This window comes from Ictidomys tridecemlineatus, chromosome 2, assembly GCF_052094955.1.
Source record: "Ictidomys tridecemlineatus isolate mIctTri1 chromosome 2, mIctTri1.hap1, whole genome shotgun sequence".
Classification (NCBI taxonomy): Eukaryota; Metazoa; Chordata; class Mammalia; order Rodentia; family Sciuridae; genus Ictidomys; species Ictidomys tridecemlineatus.
Genome location: NC_135478.1, coordinates 143,958,767 through 143,980,188, shown reverse-complemented (window position 1 = coordinate 143,980,188; position 21,422 = coordinate 143,958,767). Strand labels below are relative to the sequence as shown.

The 21,422-nt window shown below is 41.6% G+C and overlaps 1 protein-coding gene across 2 annotated transcripts; it reads left to right on the top strand.

The window, feature by feature from the left end:
* Positions 1 to 969: 969 nt before the first annotated feature.
* On the top strand, positions 970 to 19,903 carry Ppp1r17 (protein phosphatase 1 regulatory subunit 17). Of its 2 annotated transcripts, none has more exons than XM_005319172.4 (5): positions 970 to 1,120; positions 6,376 to 6,484; positions 9,895 to 10,047; positions 11,421 to 11,573; positions 18,642 to 19,903. In XM_005319172.4, exons 2-5 carry the CDS (start codon positions 6,403 to 6,405, stop codon positions 18,719 to 18,721), a joined length of 468 nt encoding a protein of 155 aa, XP_005319229.1. In that variant the 5' UTR covers positions 970 to 1,120; positions 6,376 to 6,402; the 3' UTR covers positions 18,722 to 19,903. The 2 variants fall into 2 exon arrangements, with proteins under 2 accessions (XP_005319229.1, XP_021577936.1); XM_021722261.3 differs by having other exon boundaries at positions 9,892 to 10,047.
* Positions 19,904 to 21,422: the final 1,519 nt, after the last annotated feature.

The following is a 21,422-nucleotide window of genomic DNA, read 5'->3' as shown; positions in this document are numbered from 1 at the left end:
TCCTTCCTGTCTGTGCTGATCCCTACCTGATCTCTGGGACTGTCCTCACTGCATAAAGAATACCCAGAGCCATGACTGTGAAACTGCAGCTCCTCCAATCAGCACAGAGAGCTCACAGTGAGCTTTCTTCCCCTGCACCCCTTGGCTCCAAAGCATGTGTACCACATGTGCATTCCTAATACTGGAACATTTGGTTCAGTTCCTTTGAAGGAGTCAACTTTTCCTGGCTTCCCCATCCCAACCTGCGTAGTAAAGAGTTGCCTTCTTTGCCATTGTGCTATTTGGAATACTCTGGTGAGCAGTGTTGCAAAGTGGTTAAAAGCATGAACCTAGCATCCGGTTGCCAGGTTCAAACTCCAACCCTGGCATTTAGTAGTGGTGAGATCTAGGGTAGATGATTTGATCACTCTGAGTTCCAGCTTCCTCCTCATTATAATGGGGAATGACAGTCTCTCATCTCACAGGGTTGTTTGAGGATTAAATGAGTTGATACATGTTTAGAGTTTGGAAAAGTGCCTGATGTATGGGAATATTAACACCATGTCAACAATAATAACGATTGCTATTATTACTTTTCCTTTACCTCATCATCATATTATTCTAAGAAACAGTAGAAGTGGTCAAAAGTCTGCTGAACTGAAATTTAAATTGATTTGAGGGTCAATTTAAAATATGCTGTATCACCGTAAGGTCAAGTCATTTAACCTCTCTGGGCCTCAGTTTCCATATCTGCAATATCAGGCAAAAAAAGAAAATATAAAACTATTGCTGGATTGTTAGGGGGCTTTAAGGATGTAGCTGCTTAGTCGGAATTTCTCTGGTTTGCACACTGTAAACTCAAAGCAGGATTCGATGCATTGTACTTTTCTAATATTCAATTATTGCTGTTGAGAGCAGTGCCCGCTAAGGCAACGTTAGTCCTCTCTCCTTCTCCATCCCCCTTGCCCTGGTGCCTGAGAAGCAGAGCATCCCCATAGCAACAGCAGCAGCTGGTCCCTAGATAAGAGGAGCTGGAGCGGGGCAGCAGCAGCCTCTGCTGCAGAGCAACCAGCCAGCCTCAGTGAATAGGAAAGCCTCCTCCTAGTCTCTGGCCTTCTCATCCCGGGGCCCTCACCGATTGGTAAGTGCTTTGGATTTTTTTCTCCACAAACTTTTGTGATGAGCGAAGCAAGTTTCCAATAAGTTACAGCTTCTTTGTGGTTGCTGGGACAAAGAAGGTTGTAGCTGATGACACTGGGGTTTGGCTTTATGGAGCATGGCTAAGCCGAGGTGTGGAGCAGAAAGTCATTATTTTCATGTCATTTTTTCCAAGAGACGTGGGGTCCTGAGTTTTGTGAAAGCCTGTACCCTCGCAAACTACATTGTAAAGTTTTAAGATGAGCGTTGTGTGTATCTGCGTATTCACACAAGGAGTCTCAGCTTATCAGGCTGGGCAATGTATATCATCTGCATGCCCTACTTCAAGTCACTCCTTGAGGAATAATGTGGATTTAGGTCTTCTCAGTGAATAAATTTGATTTTTAAACGTCGTACTCTTTGGCCTGAATTTCTCAGGTTAAAGAGAAGGGGTAGCAAAGGATATAAATTGTACATAGCTAGATGGGGCATTAATCAGACAGCACATTGGGTGATGGTTGTAATTGTTGAAATTTTTGATTGCATCAAGTACATCTAGACCTGATTACTTTTAGGACACTCTTTAAAATACCATCATCTCACCCAGGTATCCACTGGCTACAGAGAATCACTATGTGCTCAAGTTCTGAAACTGGGTGTTCTGCCATTGGTTTGTGCCTTGAAATGTTCAAATCTTATTAACAGCTTTAGAGAAGTCCAGGCATGGAGCGAGATTATTCTGAAAATCAATTTAGGTAATTATAGATGTAGGCATTATAATCAATCACAAGACTAAGAGTGCAAAGAAGGCAACTCATGCTCATGATAGTGTTAGCATGCGCTGGGTCCTGGGCTGAGTGCTATCCGCATATTATTAATACTCTCAGTGATGCTGGAGAACAGGCACTAGCATCCCCTATTTACAGATGTGAAAGCTAAGTTTTTCAAGAGGACACATGGATTTCCAAAATTCACCAAGTTAAAGAGGGACAAGCAACCCAGCATTTGCTTCTGCCTCCAAGCATCTGAGGTTTACAGTCAAGAGAGGAATTTTCGCCCATGAGTTAAACCGTATATTCTTACATCCAACTGAGAAAGTTACTGGGTCTCAAAAGAAAAAGTTCCCTGACCAGCTTCTGACCTCAAACTGAACTCAATAATCTCCTGCAGCTGCAGAGATAGCATGTAATCCCCCTGAAAAAGAACTAGCCTGAGATGATGGAAGCTGGTCTCAGCAAAACGGGTCCTCAAGTTTCTGCAGGCTGGATTGCCCTCCTGCAACTTCTTGGGAATCCTGCCCAGGCATCGAGTTCCTTAGCCCTTTCAGTTGCTCTTCTCAAAAGGTTAGGTGACCTCTGCCATTAACATTTGCTGAGAACTGTGACATCTGTTTATAGATCTCCTCTCTCAGTCCTATTTGCTTTTACAATTGTGTCTGTGAAAAGAAAAGCTTTGTCTCTTGGGAAAAGGATTAGTCAGGAAGTTGTAAGAGTTTAGCATCTGGGGCCCTACAAACCCTCCTCAGATCCTGAAATCACAACTCCTGATCTCTTTCTTGTACATGCTTTGCTCATTCTCCCAAACCAACACCCAAGAAAAAAAGTATAGATCCACAATCCTTTATTCTCTAAGAAATGTGAAAATTTCTGAAAACCAAAAAAAATCTGATGCTGTTTGTGTGAAGCTCAACATAAAGTTATTTGGTAGCCAAACCTGACCTAGAAGGATTGGAATCTTCATAGGGTCTGTGCTTGCTGCCATTCAGTGTGAAGATTCATATTTAGCTGCAGAAATAATGTGTGCAATCCCTGGTGCTCCCTAAGGCCCCGTGGGGGTATTACATAATAAAAATGCCCTCATTTCCACAGCACATTTGACTTCAAGCTCATCAGGTGAGGGTAGGTGGCCTCAAATTGACAATTACAGAGCAGGACAAGCCACCACTGTGTCACTGTTAAAATTCAGAGACCACGCTGAACCAGAAAAGGCAAGAGATAATGAAGGGTCACAAATCTTTCTACTAGAGACAATTATGGAACAACCCCAAAGGTAAAGTCTCCGTCAACAAGTGCTACTGAACGCCCTAGCTTTTGCGTTGCAATCTGAAGACCCAGAGAACCTTAGATATAAAGGGAACTGGTACCTCCCAAGTCCCCAAATGATAGGAAGCTGCTAAGGAAGATGATGGACACTTCCCTGGATCACGTGACTAGGGCAGGTCCCTGTATGATGCCTGCTTGGAGGGGAGAATGAATCAAAGAGGAAAGCAGGGCAGAGTCAAGAAATAGGCTCAGGTCTTACAATGGTTTGCTCCTAAAGAGCACCCTTTTCTCTGAGAAGGCAAGTGGGGAGTGGAGCAGGTGGTGGCCTCATACTGACATTCAACAGGCAAGTACAGTGGCAATGATCAATAAGAGGGTACACATTCCAAATAGCTCTGCCCTCCAAGTACTTGCTCTTAATGGAGTTTCTCACAGGAAGGTCATAATGACAAAACCCCGTGGGCAGAATGTGTTCCACCAAACATGAGAAATTTTTGTGATAGAAAATATTTTTGAATCTCAAATCTGGAAGTCTTCTCTCAACCCTTCTCGCAAATAGTCCTGCTGGTTCACACTGATTTAGAACAATGTTTGTTTTCCCCATGGACGATACAGCCTCCTTGCAGAGGTAGCACCTGTCAGTCTCATGAGGAATCTCTAGCTGCCCTAGCATGTCCGGGGCCCTCTACTGTGTGGAACTGATCAACCTGGGGCAGGTTCTTCTCTCTCTGCTCGGGTGCTGTCAGGGCAGCTTTGTTCGGATGAGACTGCATTTGAATTGTTGAAAACAAAAGGTTCAATTGTTTCTTAGAATTTTCCACTTACACAGCTATCTAGTGAGGTGTAGAAAATGGTACATGATAAGAGCTATCATCTCTTGAAGAGTGAGTACAATGGGCTAAGCAGTGAACTACACAGGAACTCTATGAGGCAGTTATTATTTCTGTTTTACAAATAAGAAAACTGAGTAAAAATGGCAATTGTGCGGGGGGGGGGGTGCGGAGAAGAGAGGGCCATATGTCCCTGAGGGTCAGTCTATAGGGGTATAACAAAGAAGCTAGTCTTGCAATTTTCATCACAGCTTCTAGGGAGAGAGGGTAAAATGACTATATTGGGCTGGGGCTCCATTTACCCTCACCTCATCATTAATATTTAGCAACTTCATCAAAGTCACATAGCTTTTTAGTTACTAACTGAGCTGAGATTTAACCTAGGTTTATTGACTTGAAAGCCTGTGTTCAAATAATCAGCTATTGGACACTTGGGGGCAGCCGTGTGACCCAAGCATGAAGAAGAGCGACCTTAAGTCGGGGAGAAGAAGAAGAACAATCACCAGATAAGACCAGAACTCCAAGATCAAATGATGGCTTTGACCATGAGTGCATAACTACTTGGGTCAGATCTTCCCTGGGGTGATTTTCTGTACAACGGCTATGACTGGACCCCTGACTTCCCAGAGAAGAGAAAGATGGGTTAATTAGGTGCAAAGTTCCCCATCTGAGGCTGTAACTTTTCCTTGAGACCTCAGCACAGAGCCCCCTTCTAAGTAGTTACCCATAGCTCTCATCATTAAAGATGGAGGTAGGAGCTACCCGAAATAACAGCACACTTCTTTATGGTCCCGGGGAGTTGGCCATGTCTATATATACATTAAGAACAACGGTCGGCATTGATTTCTGCTGAAGTCACATAGCACAATCAGTCTGCCCAGGGTGACACTAAAAGCCAGGCTCAAGTGATCAGTTAATGGCTCCATCTGCTATGCAATGATCTCAGCTCACAGGGGGAGAGGCCCTCCAGCCTTTCCTGAGAACACTGGCTAATTCCTCAGAAGACAACTAAGTCGAACTTATTCTATGAGCTTGAAATGTTAGCACAATTGGTCTTTGTGTTCCTCTGCACACCACAGGTCCAGATAATCTCAAGAGAAGATGATCAGCTGAGCCAATTTAATCTTATTAGTTCCTCCCCCACCATTCTTGCTATTGTAGGACCCGAGTGCTAATTATCAGAGAACCTCAGAAAGGAACTTAAGAAACAGAATTTGAACAGTCTCTAATGAAGATTTCCTATAAATCTCAGCTAATGCATTTTTCATTCAGACCTGACGCATGTCCATTCTGGATTTTCACTCCTCCTGGGCAATGACTATATCTAATGGCTCTGGAAGTTCAAATGGATTTGTGGTTCAGGAAAGATGGAGGATAAGGGGAGGCAGACAGCCTTGCTCTCATGTCAGGAATCCCTAGGGAGAAAATAATGAAGATCCATCTGAGGCCTAAATTTTCTCCTGGCACAACTCTACCACCCTCATAATATGGACTGGGAAGCAGTCTCATTACTTTATAGTTAGGAGATAGAATGGTGGAAAACTGGTTAAATTTGGATTCAATAATTCACTTTGTTTTTCAGAGATGTGTCTAGTGAAGTCTGTAGAACTATGTAGAACTAGATTTGGATCTAGGCTTGGTAATTTAATAGATGCATGACTAAGGTAAATTAGGTAAACTTTGTGAGCCTCAGTTTCTTCATCTGTGAAACAGACATAATCCTATTTTGCAGGATTCAGCTGACAAAATACAGGTGAAGTTCAATCAAGATTTTCTACTCTGATATGTGGATGCTAACCCATAATGGGGATGTGGGGGGAGCATGGGAGGAATGGAAGAACTTTAGATAGGGCAAAGGGGAGGGAAGGGAAGAGAGGGATAGGAGAGATAGTACAATGAGATGGAAATTATTACCCTAAGTACATATATGAAGACACAAATGATGTGACTCTGAACAACCAGTGACATGAAAAATTGTGCTGTATATATGTATTATGAATTGAAATGCATTCTGCTGTCAAGTATGACAAATTAGAATGAATAAATAAATTTAAAATTTAAAAAAAGATTTTCTATAACTCTGAGCTAACTCATTTCTAACTCAGAATCGGTCTAGGTATTTATTCTGAAACTCTTAAAATACCTCTGAAAGAGGAAAAATACTGAACATTTGATATATGACAATTAGCAAATAAATTGTGCCTGCATGGGTGGGTGTATGATCCATCTTATTTGGGCTTAAAGTTTCATACCTAAGTATAAGAAGCAGTCTTAAAAAATAAGATTGAGATGGGAAATAATAGTGCTCAAAAAATATATTTATTTAATAAGTGAATGAGTGGATGAGCCAAGGGCACACTTACGGACTGTTTCTTACACACCTGTAGTATAAGAAGCACACCTGCTCTCCTTGGATGATGTCCACTGAGCAAATGCAGCCCCTGGAGCTCTCAGAAGACAGACTAGACAAACTAGACCCTCGTTACAGCCACTTAGGTAAGTGCTCCACTGCGAATGTCAGTCATGGAAGTCAGAAAGGGGTGTCTCTGCCATACGGCTTGCAGGCAAGTCAGAAAAGAAGGCCCTGAAACCTGATAGACTGTGCCTTCTGGTGACAGCCAACACCAGCTGGACGGGCAAATAGCCATGGGTCTGTGGGGTCTGCCATGTAAATATTAGCTGAAGCACTGGGGACAGGTTCATTAAAGAGAGAGAGAAAGAGGAAGCATTGTCCTCTTTTGTGGGTCTGCTGGAGTCCCAGGCAAAGCATTTTTGAGGCAATAAATGGGATGTGGCAGTAGAGGTTGTTTCCAGTATTTCCCGGCACACTTACACCCCATGTGCAGTGCCAATAAAATATTTCAAATATCTCTCTTTGCCTATCAAGACAGAATTTTAAATAGCCTTTTTCTGTTTTATTGTCAATCTGTTTCCTTTCCAGAACTGACTTTTTGCATAACCTTTGTAATGAAAATACCAGAAACATTTCTGCCTCTACCCATTTCTAAAAATGAGACACTCAGACTTTTGATGGATGGGCCTTTTGCATATTCATAGCCTTTGTTTATGCCTCGCCCGGTTATGACTCCCCCCTCCTCTTCCCACTCCCCATTTGCCATCAAGATATTTTATGTTCAGAATTTCTCCAAAAGTGGGGAAAAATGCAATTGAAGTTAAAGTATAAACTGAAGCAAATGTCTTGCTCTATGTACTGTGTGCAGAGTGTAGTGCCTTAGGGTCAAAGGGTGGCCCACACCCCTGACAGGTACATTGCCAGGCTGCGCTCCCAGAGACCCCACAGCTGGGCAACATCCATTCTAAGCAACATTCATTCATTCAGTAATTCATTCATTCCTACCTATGGTATGTATAATACGGGAGAAATTAACTGTGCTGTGGGAGAACATGTTTTAAGAATTGCTCTTTTAACCAGGTATATGAAGACTCACAATTCCAAGAGCTTAGGTTTAATTCTGATCCCATAACCTTCTGCCTTTTATTTGACATTTTGAACCTCATTTTCCTTATCTGCAAATTGGGGATTAATAGTACACTGTTTTGGTAGGCTTCTTTTGGAATTAAATGAGATGATGTGTTCAGGAATGATATTAGTGTATTTGACAACCAGGAAAGCACAGGCAGAGGTGAATCAGAAAAACCGCTGGCCAAGCTTGTGTGCTGGAATGACACGGAATCACCTAGAACATAAGTGATACTCAGTAAAGGCTCCTTTACAGCCTTTTTATTGTATATATAAACTTCGTATAATCCAATGCCTCATACGTAGTTTGACTTCAATAAATGTTTATTAAATGGAGATGATTGGATGAAATTATCAAAATCTTTTAGGTAAAGGAAAGGTTTATTACTATGCATGTGACTGAAGAAAATAATGTTATTTGATTTGGGGGTTATGTATAGTGACCTTTTGATAATACAGGCATACTAATGTATGGTTACCAAGGGATGGTGGTTTCCTCAGGCATATTGAATTTTCTAAAACAAAGGATAATTGTTTTAGAAACAATTGTTTCTATTGTTTGCCCAATAAACCATAAAACTTGAAGGCAAGAACAATCTACTTGTTCTTTTTATTCCTAGACTCTAGCAAGCCCTGATAATACACTAGGAGCTTAATAAACATTGATTTTATAAATGAACAAATGACAGATCCACAAATGTCCAGATCCACAAACTAAAATGAAGAGATTTGACCTACTTAATTTTCAATGTTTCCAAGAAATTTACCTTGAATATTTTACTGAAAATGAAACAGAGAAGGAAAGAGAAAGAGAGGAGGAGAAAGAGGGAAAGAGGAGAGGGAGGGAGAGGCAGGGATCTGAAAGACTCAGTTAACCTCTGAATGTCCCCCATGTTCCTTCACATTTGTAGATCTAGCCAGACTGCATTCAGGTCATGGTTCAGAGTTTCCAGAGAGGACAAATAACCTGGTTGTTTTTGTGGAACTGGCTTCTTTCAATCCTAACAGAATATCTCCTTACGTTAAACATGTTGGAGTCCATTCATTCAAACATATATTCAGCAGACATTTAATTATTGCTGCTAAGGAGATGAAAGACAAGATGCTATCATTAAAAAAGGGAAGAGAAGACCTGCACAAATCAAAACTACATCAGTAAATTCCTCACTTGTCTTCATTTCTAAATCCAGAAGGGGCCTCCTGCTGATTCACGCTTGGGCTTCATCATTTGTCACCTTTAACAAATTTGAAGGTGTTACCTGAGCAAAAATCCTGTGACTATTCAGAAAATGAGAAAGGACACACAGGACTGGAGTTTGCATGAAAAGACTGATGAAGAGGGGGCCTTCCTCTGGGCCTGGTGGGACTTTAGGGGCTGAGCCATGGCAGAGGGAACGTTTTATTAAAACATGTGAAATATATCAAATGTATCAGATGCTTTGCTAACATGAGCAAACACACACACACACACACACATTCACACACTGATTTAATATTATCCTTGCTTTAAGTATTGAGAGACTATTAAAGTTCCTACAAATTAAGACCATGCTCCCACAACTGGCAAATGAGAGAGTTAGGACTTGGACGTGGGGTGGCTGATTCTCATTCAACAAGCACTTATTGAAGGGAGAGGCCATTAAGAATAAAATTGCATGAAAGCATCTACTCCCTAATGTCTGGGAAGATGCTGAATAGAGCAACAGATGAATCACTGGGAGCAGTGAATGAGGGTGAGTGACAGAGAAGGACGAAGGAGAGCAGTAACAACCTTCAGGGGCCACGACTGATGATCTGATGGAAGTGAGGTAGCCGCAGGACTCCAAAGGCTCTCCTGAGGTCCTGAGGGGACTGAGGAAAAGAAAGAGATGCAGAAGAAGACAAAAGGGCTGGGACTAGGATGGGCAAATAGGAGAGCTGCCAGGCCGGGGGAAAAGAAAGATGAGTGGTGGAACCCACGCGTGAACCATCAGGAGGACAAGACTGTCCCAGAAGCGAAAGAGAGTCGGGAATTTACTGAGCACCCCAGGGAAACTTCCCAAGATCAAGGTTTCTAAAGAGAGCAAGCCTTGGGCAAAGGAAATTGAACATTAGCACAGAGAGCCTACCCCGTCAGAAACAACGCAAACCCACACTGAGGTCTGCCCAATCATATTTTGAAGTTCTTCTTTGTCTTGCTTTTCAAATTCTCTTAATTTGGGGTTTCACAGAATTCCAGTTTTCCTTTCTTCTAGTCTATACTTGAGTAGACCATTCTGTAAGTCTACTCAAGTCCTCTGTGGAAGAGACAAAAATAATAAACATTTTCCTTTTTCAGAACAAATGACCACTGCTCCCAGTGTGGGACTAACCCTTACTCATGTTATATTCTTCTTCTTCTTCTTTTTTTTTTTTTTTTTTTTGCTTTATATCCTGTCAAAAGCAGATGATCTTTCAGACCAGTTCATTAAGGACTGTGATCTCAAAAAGAAGCCAAGAAAGGGGAAGAACACACAGGCCAACCTGAATGTTGAGTCAGACCAAAAAAAACCAAGGAGGAAAGATACACCCGCCCTGCACATCCCACCTTTTATACCAGGTAATGGACAGCTAATCCGCCTTGCACAGCTGGGAAGGGGAACCACCCCCACTGGACCATGTTGGTCCTAACACATCTCTTTAAATATTTGGGTATTTAAATGCTAAGTAACAGCTATACAGTATTATATTTATAATGCAGTATTTTTCACTCACTGAGAGTGGACTTTGGGGACAGAAAGGCATGCACTGCTCCAATCATTGGGGGTACAGCTGATGGGCTCTGATATTATCAACAGACAGTGAATAAAGCCACCACAAACTTCCAAAGCCATCATGCTCATCAACATTCAGCAGGCATGAAGCGTTGGAGAGGAGGATTGGTGGGGAGATGGGTGTGAGACAATCACAGGCCACACCTGACTACAAAGGAGCCTGGAAATATAATCCAGCTCCATGCCCAGGAAAAACATGGAGCAGTTTGATGAACAACTAACATGTCTCTCTATGAGACCTGAGATGTGACATGTGAAACTCCCTTCTGCTCAAAAACTTTATTTGCTTGGTCTGTTTCTCCTTCACTCTTGGTCATTCCCTTCTTGTCGTTTCTATTCACAACATACATTGAAGGGTACAAAATAAATGAAACAGCTATTTCTGGGAAGGAACTTTCATATGTGTAAGAAATAACAGCCCAGACACACCTGAAATCTGCAATAAGAAGAAACATCACAGGCTAGGATGGAACTCTGTTGTAGAGCACTTGCCTAGGATGCCTGAGGCCCTGGGTTCGATTTCCAGCACTGTTAGAAAAGGAAAAGGAAGGAGCATCATAATGGAAGTTCTAATTAAGAACCAGGGAAAATGAGCCTGGGTAGTGAGTTCTGATTTTCAGAGGATTATTAAATGATGGAGAAAATTTTCACCTGCAGAACAGAGGTGAGAAGGCAAGTAGGTGAGGTAGGGCAATAATTAAGGTCTAAGGGTGGAAGTTTGAGGCACAGAACTTGCAGAACCGAAAATTACCCCACTGGCTAAGGAAGATGAGCTTTGGAGACAAAAAAAAAAAAAAAAAAAAATCCAGGCTCAATCCCCATCCAACACCTAGAAAATGGAATAAATTGAGCCCATTTCTTTATCTCACCTATCATCTCAGGTAGATCATGGTGGTGGTAATACTAAATCCCTCAGGGATTTATGAGGCTAAAATGAAATCAGGCATGCAAACCCCTTTGTATAGATAGAGGATGTTCCTAGTGCAGTCTGCATAAGTATTATTCTTATGCTAAGGAAACTTCATTTATTAAAATAAGTTTGGGAAAGCAACATTGACTACCTTCACCAGGTGTATGTGCTATGTTTATGCACAACCCTTCTGTATGGGATATGTTCACTTGACCCTGCTTCTGTCTCTCTGTTCCCCTAACCATGCAGGTGTGATTTCAGAACATCTAATTAAAAGATATGATGTTCAGGACAGACGTCCAAAGGGCAAAGTAAACCCAGCTCTTCATAACTCTGACCTGGAACAGAAAAGGCCAAGGAGAAAAGACACACCTGCCTTGCACGTGCCCCCCTATGCAGCAGGTAAAAGAGCAGGAGGTGGTGGGAATGGGTCGGGAGCCTGACCATCTGGAGGTGCCAGGACATGGCCTTTGTCCTGGCCCAGCAAGTTCAGTCTTGCCCAAGTGCTCTAGGGAGGAGTCACATTTACTGCTGCCTCTCAGATTTATCTTCATTGGCAGTTCCCGGGGGGATGACCTGGAGATGCCAGAGGCTCAGAGATTACTCCTGCTTCAGCAGAGCTGGTCAAATTCACTGAGCCAGTGAAACAGAAATGTCAGTGGGTCCTTGAGAACTGGTGAAATACCCTTCCCCGTCGCAAGTGGACTAATTGACCAAGTTCTCAAAATAGGAGAGAGAGGAAGGGAGGAAAGAAAGAGAAGTGCAGAAATACTGATAGCTATCTTATTATGTGTCCAATAGAAAACCTTACTGATCTGTGTTTATAATCCCAGGCTATAAGGGAGACCGTGTATGAGATCTAGTCCTTGTCCCTGAGAAGTTTATATGCAAGTTAGGAAATAAAATGTGTACACTCATGATGATTAGAGTGTGAGACTGTGTGTGTGTGTGTGTGTGTGTGTGTGTGTGAGAGAGAGAGAGAGAGAGAGAGAGAGAGAGAGAGAGAGAGAGAGAGAGATGGTTTTGTAGGGAGAATAGCAAGTGAGAGATGTACTAATATTTACTGAGAACCCACAAAATGTTAGATATGGCTTGTATCATGGATTTTTAAAAAGTCTACTGAGTAATGTAACAGAGTAGCTTTAACCTCCCTTTAAAGACAGAGAAACAGAAAAACAATTTAATTCACTTGTCAGACGGTTTAAAGTCTTACCTGGATGAGATGGATAGATGGAAGGATGGATAGAAGAATGGCTGATTAACTGGTTGGACTAATGATAGAATGGCCAGATAAATAAGTGAACCAATCAAGGTTAAACACTACTAGGTAGAACAGCTGGAGTTCAAACCCAAGCCTCTCCGGCTTTAGCCAGGTTTTTACTATACTGTGGGGTGGTTTGGACTTCTAGCAACATAGGAATGCAGAAGTTCCACTTTTGGAAGGAGATAAGATTTGATTGTTACTAAGAGTTTTCCATTGTTTAATTTTTTTTTTGGAGGGGGTACTGGGGATTAAACTCAGGGGCACTTGACCACTGAGCCACATCCCCAGCCCTATTTCTTATTTTATTTAGAGACTGGGTCTCACTGAGTTGCTTAGCACCTCACTTTTGCTGAGGCTGGCTTTGAACTCGAAATCTTCCTGCCTCAGTCTCTTGGGATTACAGGTATGCACCACCACACCCAGCATTCCATTATTTAATTTAATAAAGGAGGAAAAAGACATCTCAGAAAAAGACACCATGACAAACGAGATCAGGGCCTCTAGATCTCCAAGCAAGCTAGAGGGACGAGTCCCAAGTTCCACGAAATTTGTGTTCTCTCTCCTTCCCTTCCTTTCATACCCCTCATCCTCTCTTTCCAACTCTTTTTCCTTTCATCCATTCTTCCTTCTTCACCACTTACCTTCTTACCTGTATATCAAAATGTATGTGACCCCACCTGGTCATGTTTAGCAGTATTTCTCCCCAACCCCACCCCCACACACACTTATATCCACACACATTTCTAGTGACCAGCCTTTCTGAGCTCTGACTAGATGTAATCTTTTATCATAATAAATTATACTGATAACACAAGAAGTTTGGAACAGGCAGAAGTCTAATCCTCAAACAACCCTCAGTATTTTAATGAATATTTATTAAATCCTTGCTGTGTTCTAGGCACGGATACTGCAAGAAAGTCAATCATCATAGAGTTAGCCAGACACAATAGTGCATGCCTATAATCCTTGGGAGGCTGAGGCAGGAGTTCAAAGCCAGCCTGAAGAACCTAGTGAAGGCCCTCTCTCTAAATAAAATATAAAGAGGGCTGGGGATTGGCTCAGTGGTAAAGTGTCCCTGGATTCAATCCCTGGTACCAAAGAGTATTTGAGCCAAAAGTGATGAGTTCAAGTGACCTCAAGTGGCAAAGTCTTTAGCTTTTACTCCCTCAGTATTTATTGAGAACCTACTATGCACTAGGCACTGTTGGGAGTGCTAGACATACATTAGAAAACAAAACTAAAAAAAAAAGTTCTTGTCTTCCCCGAGTGTATATTCTAGGTAGGGGAATATAATAACTAAATATTTGGTCCTGAAGCAGAATTAACACATATTTTCCAAAACTCACTCACAGGTAGGCAAATTGTAAACCACGAGATAACTCTCTCAGAGAGAAGGATGGTTCCCATGATCCCTTGTATCACTTGACTGGGCAGGATCTGCATTAGCCTCTTCCTTCCCTCATTTGTCTTTTACTTCAGTCAACAGAGGTGGCTGAGCACAACTCTCCTACCTCATGCAGGACTTGAAGGAAGAAGCCGCTCTCCAGCCTCTAACGGGTACACGGAGAGCAAGCCAGGGGCAAAATCCTTTCTTCTTTCACAGTAGATTTGCTATTGGAAAAGGAGTCCAGAGACCTTGGTGTAACTGACTTAAGAATAATAGCCAATAGTTACAATTTATCCATTCCAACACTTAACCAAAGGAAGAAGGGGCTGTTACACGGTGATATTTCCATGGTAGAGCTGCATCCATTGATGCAATAATAAAATATCTGATAAGTCTTGCATCAAAGTAATCATTTTGACTTATGTAACCCAGATGAGCAAACTCTGATCCATTGCCATGATTTTTTTTTCCTGTTTTCTATTAGTCTACTCATTCTATAGGTTATGCTGCAATATGGGTATGATTCAATCACCTTATGTTTCTGGTGTTGACTTTGATATCAGCTAGTCCAATCTTTTCTATATAGCAGTGCTCCATAATTATCTGCTGATTTGATATTCTACCTGTCAATCATGATTCTGCAGTACCTGATAGAGACTGATTATTTTCTACCCATTCTTGTGTTTATTTTACTGCCACAGAGTTAGTAGAGAGAAAAAAATACTTACAGGCAGGGAGCCATCTGACTACATAAAATTTTGCATGGGCTTTGAAGGCAAGAAAACTCTAGATTTCCTTTTCTGCTCCTTAGTACCTTCAAAGCTCTGAAAAATGAACACAACTAAGAACCTTTTTTATTTCATGCATTTAGAGGGGGGCTCTAAAATCTATCTCAAAGCACTGAGAACACTATTAAATAAAGTGTCAAAACACTTAGCAGAGTTTTTGGCATATTGAAAGTCCTCAATAAATGTTAGGTCCTCTTCATTTTCTGTTTAATCTTATATTCTTTGAGATAGGTCAAACAATTTCTGAAGATGAGAATTCTCCTACTTCATACAAATCTGCTGATTCAGGGAACTTCCTAATTGATTGAACTCTGATCACTTGGCAATGGATGTTGCCTATATGCCACTACCTAAATCCCCAATTAACAGCTTCCCCATTGAATCAAAAATGTTTATCAAATACTGCAGCATGTGTAAGGGTTGGAGGGGTGCTGTATGGCCATAGACTCGACACTCATTATGGAAATTTTTGAGTCAGCAAATGTTTACATTTAAGTATGTGCAATTATAGATATTGTTGTATGATTCTAGCTTTTATTAGCATATTAGCTGAAGTACTCTATTTTTGAAGAGCCTTTTAGTATCTAAAGATTTGGCAGTAATCAAAATGCTAGTTAAGCTGATAAGGATAGCGCCTTCGGCAGATGTTCAGAAAAACTCACGTTGGTTCTAATGAGGGTGTTGGGAGGAACTCACAGACAAATGCACCCTGGAGACATCTCCTCTCATTAGCCCTTGGCAAGGGAACACTGGACATGGATTCACTCTCCCTTCTAAGTCTCTTGCTAACCACCGTCCTTCTCCTAGGTTAATGAGCTCATTTGACAGGTTCCAACTGCCAGAATAGCCCCTCAATAGGGTATCTCAGGCTCCCTTGCCAGCTCCAGGCTTGCTCCCAACTTGGTCCACAGTTTTCCAGGACCCCCATCTTGATGATTTCATGGCAGGGAGTGCTGGTGATTGGTCCAGGACCAGGTAACCAAGCATTGCTTAAGAGAGAAGGAAGTCTTGAGTTGGAGTCTGTAGCAAATAGAGCCAAGCATAGCTTGGCTCGAAGCATGAAAGAGAAACCTGCTGGAAAACTGGTCCATAAGCTGTGAGCATCTGGCAGTCTAGGGGAATCAGACATTAAAATAGTGTGCTTGTACAAAGGAAAGGGACTGGTTTGTCCTTTGAAAGTGACACCTCCTCTGTCTTGCTTGTAATAACGTATTTTCTAAGATGGTTAGTTAGGACAGGGGGTGCCTTCTCTCTGGTTCCTCTAGGTCAGAGTGGATGATCAGTTGTAGATGGTGCTTTACATGGGATCCTGCTCAAAAATAGCTCACTGTAAGGCTCATTGCCCCTCAGAGGTCATTTTCAAATCACCAAAGCATCAAGAACAACAATGCAGTCGTGATATATATATTCCTGATTTAAAGCTCATCCTGAACAATAATATCCATGAAGTCAAGATTTTGATAAGCTCCTATGTTAGCTTTCTATTACTTTGACAAAGTACTTGAGAAAATTAACATAAAAGGAGGAAAGATTCAGTTTGTCTCACAATTTCAGAGATTTCAGTTCTTGGTCCTTGACTCTGCTGCCTTTGGGCCTGTAAAAGCAGAAATATCATGCCACGAATGGTGTGATGCAATAGAGCGACTCACCTCATGATGGCCAGGAAGCAGAGAAGAGAAAGAGAGAGAGAAGGACCCAAAGGGGCCAGTGTCCCAATATCCTCTTCAAGGGCATGCCCACAATGACCTAACTTCCTCCCACTAGGCCCCACCTCCTAAAAGTTCCATCTCCTCCCAAGAGTTCTGTAAGCTGGGGAACAAACCTTCAATAGCTGAATCTTAGGGGAGACATTTAATTAAGCTCCAAATCATAACACATAACTTTATTATAAAACATTAAAATTACTGTTTAGCTACACAAATATAAAACAGTGGTTCACATTATTTTTTTATTTTTTTATTTGGTATAATTAGTTTTACATGGCAGTAGAATGCACTTTGACACATCATACATAAATGGAGAATAACTCTCATTTTTCTGGTTGTACATGATGTAGAATTACACTGATCGTGTAATCATATGTGTGCATAAGATAATTTATGTCTGATTCATTCTACTATTCTTCCTACCTCCATACCCCTTCCCCTCCTTTCACTCCCCTCTGTCTAATCCAAAGTAACGCTATTCTTCCCTAGCTCCCACCTTACTGTGAATTTGCATCCGCCTATTAGAGAAAATATTCAGCATTTTGTTTGGGGGATTGACATATTTTGCTTAGCATGGTAGTTCACCTTCAACTTGAAATTACCTCATGTGCTCCTGTGGGTAGGCCACTCCACTTTAGGAAGCATCAGCCTTTGTCATTTAGTAGGTTCCTCCTATCCTTGAAATCCCAGGACTTCTCCACCCACCCCCCAACTTTTGGCCCAGATTCTCATCTTACTCTATGTCAAGGATACCCAAAGTAACCACAAAGCGTACCAAGACCTGGGAATATAAAGGCTCTCACCCATTTTGAATCAACCTACATGGAGACATATCCAGGAAGGAAGGATGAAAAGTTTCAGAATTCAACATAGCTAAATCTACATTCTCCTACAGGCTATCTTAAATTCAAATAAAAATCCAATCCTCCACGCAGCTGGTATCAGAGAGAATATCTCCCACTGTGTTTCATACGTGATTTATGCAAAAGCTTTAGTTCCAGCCAGACTCTTGAAATTGTTTTTTCTCCTCCAATAAATATTAGCTAATTGGTAAGAACAAACTAGGAACTGAATCAAATGAATAGTCATTAAGATTAACACATAGTTTTCATTAATTTGCCACTGTTGAATGGAGTCCGGTGCTATAGAAAGGCCTCTTGTGGTGCTCAGCTTCCTCCCTCAAGTTTAGATCTTTATGAACTGCTTCATGGACTGGAGCCTCTAATTACGAGAGGAAGGAGAGAGGGATCCAAGGCAAGGGTACAGGACACAGCTGGGGGCTGGAACAGGAAGACAGGATTGGCCTCAGTCACAGTTCCACGGACCTTTGTTAAAATGATCCTACTTGACCCTTCATAGGGTGAGCAGAACTATCCCGACCTCCTTGGCTGGACTTTTCTGAGCTAATCAGCCCAGAAAATTGGGCTCAGAAAAGAAATTCAGACTTCTGAGTTTCATAGACCAGAAAATTCTTTAAGAACAAAATATCATGGGGCCCAACAGAGGGATAGCAACTTCTTTATTTTATTTTTTGAGTAAGAATGAGAAGAAACAATCATCTAACATGTCTAAAATTTTTTAAAAGAAAAAGATATTTTAATCCTCCAAAGAAGGCAAAGAGTTGTCTCAAAATAAAGAGCCCCTTTTTAAATTATAGCTATACAGTTATATGGAAAAACTCACTACATTTTTCTTATTTTCCCTTTTTGCTCTAAATTATGTGTACCTCATCATTTCCTGGGACTAACTTTTGGAAATGGCATGTGTCCAGCACCTTGGCTTAATATTTTCCCTGGTTGTTGGTAAAATATTTCAAAGCTTGACTTCATGAAGATGACCAGTTGTTTTGGGGGGTGGAGGTTGGGGGGGGCGGGGAGAAAGAAAAAGAAAAATGCATTTAGTTGTTCACAAGTATGATGCTTTGCTAAGTGGGTTATATTTACCTTAGTTAACCCAATAACACTTTATAATAAGCAGTAGTGTTCTCATTTTACATATGAGATTAAGAGGCTGGCTGAACTAAGCCCAGTGCAATTGAACTCCAAAATCCCATGTTTTCCATCCTATAGTACTGCAAGCTTAGGATCAGAAATCAGAGAAAGAAGGTGAAGGTTGTCTCTGACTCCCAGGCTTTGCATCCCCTTGCACCCAGAGTGGTGTCCTCATTGAGCACCTTGGGAAGGCCAAATAAGGCCACCCAGTACCCTCTCCCTCAGCACAGATGCTAAACGTTTCTAGGTTGCTGAGCTCCTGTGTCTGCACTACCAGGTTGTCTAATATTTGAAGCAGAGGCACTTAATTGCAGCTCTGTGCTTTGTTTTGTAGGTGTGAGACTGCTCAGGGACCAGAGACCCAAAGCGATTGTGGAAGATGACGAAAAGGATGGTGACAAGATAGCTATTTAAAGATATTTCCCCTGAGATCACTTGTAAATAGGTTAGATTGGTTCCCTATGGTGACCTAGGGAAAAAAATAGCCTTGTTTCTGTTCGCATTTTGTCCTAGTCTGACGTTCAGATCTAGACACCTCCTCCCCAAGAGACATACTACATCAGATTGCCAGTCACCTCTGCTGTCTTTTTTTTTCTTTCTTGAGCCTGGTTTCTATTCCAACTCCATACATTTTCATTTTCCAATGCATGAGAAAAGAAACAGATCACCCCAAATTAGGAGTTAACAGGGAAAGCTCGGGGAATTCCATTTCTGCATCTTCTGGATCAATTCACAGAGCAGAGAACATGGATAACAAGGGGATCCTTTGTGGCTGGTTCATCTGTGAGTCAGAACTCACCATCCAAACACCAGTTCTAGTAGGGGCTCCCTATTCTAGTGGGGAGGTAAGAAGGTTTGGGTCTTAACTCACTGATTGCCCTGGAGTCTTATTTCTCCTGCCCTGACTTGAGAGTCCAGTTCTTTTGACGCTCCTAAGAATCTTGTAACAGAAGCTGTAAAGTGAATTTATGAACTCTAAGAGTCGACCCAGTTCCCCATGGCAGGGCTGAAAATGCCGGTAACAGAGAGGACTTGTCTGTCTGGAAATTTTACCAACATATTCTCTTATTTATTTATTTTTTTTTTAAAAAAAAACAACAATTCTTCACCATGGTTGTCCTGACATTTGAGAATTATGTCACAAGTGAGTTATTACTAATGGTGGGTAAAATATCAATGCTCATGATGGATTTACTTTTTATAAATTTAAAGCCAAATGAAGGTCATTCTCGTATTTTTGGGCATCTCACTTATTTAGGTTCCTTTACGGTTTGTTACAGAAGAGAGGAAATTGTGGTGTTAGCCAGTAAGCAGTGGTCTGTATTTAGCTCCTGTCCCGGCTTCCAATCTGTGGGTGCCTTTGAGGAGTTTTGCAAATGGATCTCATCCATCAACCAATAGATGAGGAAAAAGACGAGAACTACCATTAAAAATAAGAAAAGTCAATATTGAAATCATCATACTTCAGAGTGAGAATACGGAAGCTCTGTGTATTTCCTAGTTCCAACAGTTTATTAATTCCTTCTGTGTTTCTGTTCCCCTCACAAAGAGGAAAAAGATGCAAGACAGCTGGAAATAAAGATACTTCTATCCACATCTCTATGCCCTGGTGCATTTGTCCTGAAAGCACTACTTACAAAGAATGGAGGCTGCAAAAGAGACTCCCAAGTCTTGGTTTTGGTTCAGTTTGTTTTGGTTTGGAAATGCTTGGATTAGCTGTTAATATGTAACAACACAATCAGGAGAACTTACACAAAATTCTAGATTTCCAGATTCTCTTGGGAAAAAAACATCTCAAAAGCTGGTAACTTTGGGTCTGATTAGAATTGTGGGCCTCCAGCAGGAGCTGACCACTGGATGCCCTTGTAGAAGAAGCTTGGTTCCCAGTTGGCTGTGGGCTATGTTCTCACACCACTGTGTTTACCTCCAGCCTTTGCATGTAAGTAGAGAGACCAGTAGCAAGGACCCGCATCCTATTCCCTGCCTTTGGATTCCAGCACTCCATTCCCATTCTGAACACCTCAAACCTAGTTTGTTGAGGGAGGGAAATAGAGTAATCAGGTTGCTGGTTGCAGCACAAATGGTTAAACAGCCTATAAGAAGCCAAAGCAGGGCTGGGGTTGTAGCTCAGTGGTAGAGAGCTTGCCTAGCATGTGTGAGGCACTGGGTTCGATTCTCAGCACCACATAAGAAAATAATAATAAGTAAAATTAAAGTTATTACAACTAAAAATATTTTTTTTTAAAAAAAGAAGCCAAAGCAATTATAGGTATGTGAATAGCAGGATTATATCACTACCAATAGCCATTTTTACCAAAGGATCCTTACCCAAAAAGCATACGCGTACTCTCGTCCTATCTGATTTGCTGAATAAACATGTCCACAGGGTATAACTGACAACTCCTAGGCTGCTCAGAAAAGTCTCCATTATTTCTGACTTCCTGAGGTAGGGTGACTGCAAAGTGGCTATTGTAGAAATAAAGATCCTAGTTCCAGCCCCAACTGAGCAAGTCCCTGGGACTGAGTCTGGCTCTTTTTTTTTCTTGAAAATAAGGATAATAATATTTGCTTTTCTTTCTTTAGAGTTTGAGAATTAAACGAGATAATGTGTGACAAAGAGCTTTGTAAGCTAAAATGCCCTCTCCAACTGTAGCACAGGAGAATGTGAAGACATCTTCAGAGCATGGACCGTGCCTTTTCCATGTTCCAGTCCCCACTGCCTGGGTGTTGAATGGGGAGCAGTTTTGTAGAACTGACTCATCGCACTTAAAGAAGGGTTTCAAGTAGGGAGATCAGGTCACTTTTCACAGTCTTCACTGAAAGACCAGCCCTCTCCTCCTCTGTGGCCCAGTTCCAGCCTCAAACCAGGCATACTCAGAATGGGAGGGACCCAACCAACCCAACCATAACCAACCCTCACATTGCTGGAGTGATTTGGATGGAACCCACTAAGTGGACAGGATATGTCACATTCCTCTGCAAACTGCCTGTTACCTGCAAGAAAATGCAGGCCGGGTATGATATTGATAAGAGGAGCCCAAGTTACTTTGAAGGGAGAGACTTTTGTGATTCTTTTCACAGACCAGATTTTGGAGGCAAGGATAATTCTGTGGTT

Bases quoted from the DNA above. Each gene is read 5' to 3' on its own strand.
- Ppp1r17 (XM_021722261.3), top strand. From the start codon at position 6,403: ATGATGTCCACTGAGCAAATGCAGCCCCTGGAGCTCTCAGAAGACAGA. The intron at 6,485-9,891 runs GTAAGTGCTCCA...TCCTGTCAAAAG, and splicing joins CCCTCGTTACAGCCACTTAG to CAGATGATCTTTCAGACCAG. The intron at 11,574-18,641 runs GTAAAAGAGCAG...TTTGTTTTGTAG, and splicing joins CGTGCCCCCCTATGCAGCAG to GTGTGAGACTGCTCAGGGAC.